Source organism: Theobroma cacao, chromosome 10 (assembly GCF_053813885.1).
Source record: "Theobroma cacao isolate CCN51 chromosome 10, ASM5381388v1, whole genome shotgun sequence".
Classification (NCBI taxonomy): domain Eukaryota; kingdom Viridiplantae; phylum Streptophyta; class Magnoliopsida; order Malvales; family Malvaceae; genus Theobroma; species Theobroma cacao.
The window spans coordinates 28,509,802-28,516,341 of record NC_142648.1 but is presented as its reverse complement, the minus strand read 5'-3'; the positions used below and the strand labels follow the sequence as shown (position 1 = coordinate 28,516,341).

The following is a 6,540-nucleotide window of genomic DNA, read 5'->3' as shown; positions in this document are numbered from 1 at the left end:
TACAATTTGATTCCATTTTTTTCTATTTATTATCTACCTTATTCCTTTTTCATAACACTTATAAATTTATTACTATCTATTTTATACAACTAGATATTTAAATTTTATATTTTACACCTATTTATTGTTTTGAATTTTCCATCATTGACTATTTTAGTTATTTATCTATTTATTTATTGTCACGAGTATTACCATTTTCACAATTTTTGGTCTTATCTTTGGATGACTTAAATATATGTCATCTATGCTATATTTGTATTTATATTTCATTTGACTAATTTATTGCATAGTAATTTTTATTTATTTAAAATTAAAAAAATCTCGAAACCTCAAAATCAGGGCCCTCCCATCATACTGGTGGGGCCCTAATTTGGATTCCGAACCTAGGGAAAAGTAGTTCAGGATTGAGACTCCTCGCATCTCGGTCGATCATCCCATTATTGGTATTGATTATTTGTCATTCCTATAATTAGTTTTATTGTCTTTTAGGATTCAATTTTCTAAGGTTGATTTATTACATATATTATCATAATTGTTTGACTAACTTTACTCCTTTTTTTTAATGCCCAGTATTAAGTATTTCTTACTTTATATAATCCATTTATAATCCATTGAATATACATATTCTCTAAAATATTTTTTTTACTCAATATATACCACACCCACAGCTCCATAATTTTCATTTTTCACTTAATTTAATTTATATATTCATATTTTAACCAATCACTTATTTGTTTCATTCATTTTATATTTTTTTTATAGATCTCTCTAAAAACAAATCCCATTTAGCAACTTATTTTTTGTTTTACATATATACTTCATTTACCTTAGTTTAAATATTCTTTCAAATCTAAGTTCTTTTCATTCCTAAACATTTTTATTATTTATGAGGTTTCGAACATTAAGCTAAAATAACTAAATCCTAATCATACCTAATTAAACATTAATCCTAAGAACCAACAAAATGAAACAGGCCAAATCACAACTGATCTGAAGAAAATGATAAAGATTTTACCTTTATGGGCCAAATACCCAACCAGCTTCAGTCCACCGGCTTTCCTACTGCTCGGAGTCTATTCTCCAAAGTGTACCGCCTGAGGAAGAAAAGGAGAAGTCTGTCTCCTTGATGACTAATCGACGCCGTTTAAGGACCCTATGACCGATTACTCTAAAACCCCAACTATATAAACCACTTTCTTTTCCTTCTTAACTTTTCTCCCCTTTATAACCCAGTCACTCTCCATTTTCACTAAAAGCTTCCTTCAAACCGGCGGCATTTACCCAAACTTTCCCTCTCTAACCGGCGACAACAAAACCCACACTTTGTCCTCTAACCAGCGGCATTAAACGCAGGCTTTAACACCCTTTGACCTGTGGCACCAAACCCAAACTTTCCCTCTCTAACCAGCGGCAACAAAACCTAAACTTTGTCCTCTAACCGACGACAACAAAACCCAAACTTTGTCTTCTAACCGGCGGCATTAAACCCAAGCTTTAACACTCTTTGACCGGCGGCACCAAATCCAAGCTTTCCCTTTCTAACCAATGGCAACAAAACCCAAACTTTGTCCTCTAACTGGCGGCACTAAACCCAGGCTTTAACATTCTCTGACCGGCGGTACCAAACCCAAACTTTCCGTCTCTAACCGACGGCAACAAAACCCAAACTTTGGGGGCCAGCTACTCAAGCCAAAAAAAAACCCTCCCAAAAATCAAAATCTACCCCTAAAAAAAAAACCAAACCAAAAAACTCTAAAACCAAGCTACCCACCTTCTCTCATTGTATTTTTGTTTTTTTTTTCTTTGTATTTTTTTTACTATGGATTTGTGGTTGGTTGGTTGGCTGCTAGAAAAATTTTTGTTGCTCACTCTGTAGGGTTTTTCTTCCTTTTGATTTTTGGTTGCCGTTGTGTTTTTGTAGCTACTACTGTAGCGTTTTGATACCTGATTACGATCTTGGGGTGCCATTTCCACCTATCTGCCAGACACGAGTTTTTTGCGTCTGGCACAACGTATTGTGCTGGCAAGGTGCACATAATGTTTAATTAACACATAAAACAAATAAATAATATCAATAGTGAAAGAAAAAGTATAGTCTCTGCACTCAAAAATATCCTTTGCTATTTTGAGATTACTTTTATGTTACGAATTAACTTTGGCAAGTCATGTGCTTATCCGGTAGGTTATTCAACCTCTTTTTGCACTGACATAGCCTTTATACTTCACTACATGGTGGGCTCTCTTCCATTCATTTACCTGAGTTTCTCGATGGGCGCAAATCCAAGAAATGTCAGTTCTTGGGATCTTGTGATTAACAAAGTCAAACAAGGATTAGCTTTATGGTAGCGAAAATATCTCTCATTTGGTGGAAGGTTGACTTTCATCAACTCTATCCTTAATTCCCTTCCGTTTTATTATATGTCCATTTTTAAGGCTCCAAAAAGTGTAATTACCAACATTTATTTATTTAGGCATTCATTTCTTTGGGGTCACTCATCGAATACTCGTAAACTTTCAAAAGTCAAATGGAGCGTGGTATGTAAGCTTAAACACTTTGGGGGTCTTGGTATCTCTAATTTGTGCCACAAGAATATTGCCCGTTTTGGCAAATGGTGGTCGAGATATGGCATTGAGGAAAATGCTCTTTGACATTGTTTGATTGTTGAGAAATATGGGGCTGGCAAATTTCATTGGAGTCCAACCACCTCTCACTCTAATAAGATGCCTCTCGTTTGGAAATGTATTACATAGCTCCCCACTAATGACAAGGTGGTAGATTTAGTTGGCTTCTCGGCTTGTCAATGGTGCATTGGCAATGGGGCGACTCTTTATTTATGGTTGGATAGGTGGATGTTTAATAGTGACACTCTTTGTTTCAGGTTTTTTCGCCTATTTTCCCTAGCTTTGAACAAAGAAGCTAGAGGTTTTGATGCATGGATTGATGGCTTTTGGAATATTTCCTTTAGGTGAACCCTTCACTCTTGGGAATTAGGTTCTTATAGTGAGATTCTTGCTAAATTATCTTCACTAATTATTGTGGAAAATAAGCCAGACAAACACATATGGGTGAAGTGGTATATGTTAAAGTTGTAGCTTTTTCTCTTATCTTTCCAATGCTCCAAGAATTATCTCATTTGGAGTCCTGTAGAAAGAGTTATGGGTGAATTACCGAGATATGTGCAGTGGAAGTTTGCATCTCAAAATTGCTCTCCTTCTTCCATTAAAATTCTTTATTCATTAAACACTTACAAAAGCTCGAGTAAATTAATAGCAACCTATCTTAATTACATTAACACCAAATTAAGCATAAAATTAACGAAGATAAGATTTATTCACCTAAATTAATTAGTTTAAAATAATTTAAATAAAACTTATTAATTTTTATGCATTACCACAAGAACTAAGCTAAATTACTTTTAAAATTAGGCTCAAGTAACTCTATATCATAGAGTTATTAGACTAATTCATCTGTTATTCACTTTTGCATCCTTCTTTCAGCTCTCGCTCCATCTCTTCATGGTAGCCTCTGTTGGAAGAAAGTTTTAAATTCAGTGTTAACAGATCTGCTTGAGATAAGCCTAGTCCCTCTAGATGTGGAGGTGTGTTAAGAAACTCTGAAGGTTCATTGTTGGGCATTTTTTATGGTCCCCTAGGATATCATGATTCAAATTATGCTGAGCTCATGGCCATCCTTCATGCTCTTCGCCTTTTCTCTGCTTCTCAATATATTGGAGCTCAGCTTCTCTTTGAATCTGATTCTAAAGTAGCTCTTTCTTGGGTTTCTGATGTACGTCAAAGACCATGGAAACTATGGCAGATTTTCAACGAAATTGATTATCTTTCTCAAACTATTGGTAATGTTTCTTATATCAATGTCTTGAGAGAAGGTAATTCCTTTGCTGACTCTCTCGGCAAGCTTGGTCTTGATCGTTGTTCTATGTTCACTGCTCTGTGGTAACGGCCTATTTAATGTATGCTTCATGGTTGTGTACTGTTTTTATCTGTGCGGCCTCAGCTCTCTTCTTGCACCTGCAGTTCAGCCTTCACTGCTTTTTTGCTTCTGCTGTGTTCTGCAAACAAGGTCATGTCCGATTGCTTTAGAAATGTGCAGCTGTCCTGTTTTTGTTCTTTCTTCCAGCTGTTGTTTTCATTTTGCTTGAATTTCTGAGTTTTTTCTTTGAGTGGTTTTACTAATCCATCATGTACTCCTAATGTCTTTTGATATATTCTCTTTTTTGGTTGAGTAAAAAAAAAAAAAGATAATACACGATACCCGACTATAAAGTATCATTATTGTTTGGTAAACAATGTAGATAAACAAACCATGAATGTTTTATTATTTTAGGTCGTGAGGAATTGAGGATTGAAAGACATAAAAAGGTTGTTATCATCCCAATATTTGACCCTCCCAAGTTCCATGGTCCTGCAGAAGCCATATGGCCGCTCATGCAGAAGCCATATGGCCGCCCACACGAGACCCACGTTGTAATCTTTAATATTATAATCCCAATAATGTGCTCGAATAGCAGACGAATAATATTATAGTAAGAGTGACGTTAATATAAGAAGCTTGTTAAATATATGATGCAAATTTATGAAAGGAGACGTCAAGCGAAAATATATGTGTTCTACTTCGAATATGAGTTATGTGTGTCTTCATTTCCACTTGGTCTAAGAAAGAAGAAAAAGTTCCCACTACATGGATAAATAAAGAAATGTAACTTGCATGGCTGGATTAATGGAAATTTGCGTACAAGTTACTTAATCAGTTACAGTTTATTTTACTAGTAGTCTTGCACTAAATCTTTTCACTTGTAATTAAGCTGAGCATATACTGCAGCAGACAAGCGAGGTTTAGCAAGAGCATGCAATGGTTTTGCCAGGAAGAGATCATCTTCCGATTCTGAGAGGTCAATTTTTGCCTCATCAGGCTGCGCCTTCCATGCAAAACCTTGGATCATCTTCCTGCGCCTTCCAATAGCCGACTACACCATCCATTTCCTCGATTGCTTTCTGGAGAGTTTCGGGTTGGTTTATCATCTCTGCCATTGCCCATTCTGCTGCATTGGCAGGATTGTCCACAGTTGCAAGCATTAATTCCTGCATACGAAATAAGGATCATCAAACTTTAGTTAACCGAAAAATATATTATATTGTGTTTGGACAAGTAAGAATCTCACAGTGCATTGGGCTTTGATCTCTTCAACTGAAAGTGCAGGCTTCCCATCTAAATCCTTTGCTAAAATGAAGGCATCAAGCAGGTCTTCAGGCTCCTTCTTCTTCCCTTCTCTCCACTGTTGTACTCTCTCATCAATGATAGGGTCATGGTAGCCATTGACAATTCTCACAGCCTCACTTACAATCTTTTCGTGACCCTCCAAATCTAATGGTCTTAGCCAGGGTACATAATCTGATAGGATGAAAGAGTAAAGGTGCTTGAGCACAGTAAAGAGTGATTCGACGTGTTCTTCTTCTTCATGTCCAGGCCCTCCATCTTCTTTGCCTTGTCCAAAGTATCTTTTGTGGAACATCATCTTCCTGATGACATTTCCAGTGTATTGCCTGACTGCAAGTCTCAGGTTTATAACAGAGCCATTGGAACTATCATTTTCAGGGTTGATGCATTGGTTGTAAATGAACCTAACAAGATTATCAGCTTCTTGGGTTCTCTTATGGAGCAACGAGCTAAGTCTTGCTGGTTTAAGTATGTTAGAAGCAATCACCTTCCTCATTTTCTTCCACTGATCTCCCCATGGCACCAAGGCGGTGGACAAGAAACCGCGAGAAGCCAACTCAGTTGCCATTGTAACTGGCCTCGATGCAAAAACAGCATCATATTTTTTCAAGAATTCTCGAGCGATTTCAGGTGAAGTGACAGGAATGACATGAATGTTTGCCAGGCGGATACAAGCAATGTCAGTATCGAGTTGTTTCATGAGGCCATGAATCCACCTGAAGGCAGGTTTGTTTTTCCATATTTCAGGAAGGTTTCCAATGACTGGCCAGGGAGTTGGCCCTGGAGGAAGAAGTGCTTGGTTGGTGTAATTATTTTTAGTAGTGCTTTTCAATTTGACAAGGACAAGGGGTGCAAAGAGAAGCACTAGGACAAGTGTTGAATGAAATGAAACAAGTGTGGAGATGGCAAAATCATGGGAGCCCCATGGCAGCTGAGTTTGAAAGGAAATGGTTGAGGAGTTATCCATTTGCTAATAATCCAACACTAGTTATAGAGGTACTGTCTATCTGTGTCTTTGTCTACACAAAAAGGTTGATAGGCATAGCTATTTATAGAGGCAAAGGTGTGAGAATTTTGGTCATTCATCATTGTTCTGTTTGTTTCTTATTTTTGGTATTTGTTTTCTTAATTTGCTTTTGAAACTGACTGAAAAGCAATATAGTATAAACTATATTTGGAACTTAAGATTTAAAGTTCGAACTTTCTTTTTACCTAATTTTATTATAATTTTTAATTAAATATAGTTCTTTCATTTACTATAATATAAAGGGATGATTTTTTTTAACCCTTAAAGATAAAGTGTT

General features: G+C 36.4%; 1 protein-coding gene across 1 annotated transcript; it reads right to left on the bottom strand.

The window, feature by feature from the left end:
• Positions 1-4,800: 4,800 nt before the first annotated feature.
• LOC148760595 (phenylalanine N-monooxygenase-like) lies at positions 4,801-6,238 on the bottom strand. The gene is made up of 2 exons (XM_088802603.1): positions 5,181-6,238; positions 4,801-5,100 (listed from the first exon to the last, which is right to left on the bottom strand). Exons 1-2 carry the CDS (start codon positions 6,201-6,203, stop codon positions 4,927-4,929), a joined length of 1,197 nt encoding a protein of 398 aa, XP_088658729.1. The 5' UTR covers positions 6,204-6,238; the 3' UTR covers positions 4,801-4,926.
• Between the last annotated feature and the right edge of the window lie 302 nt (positions 6,239-6,540).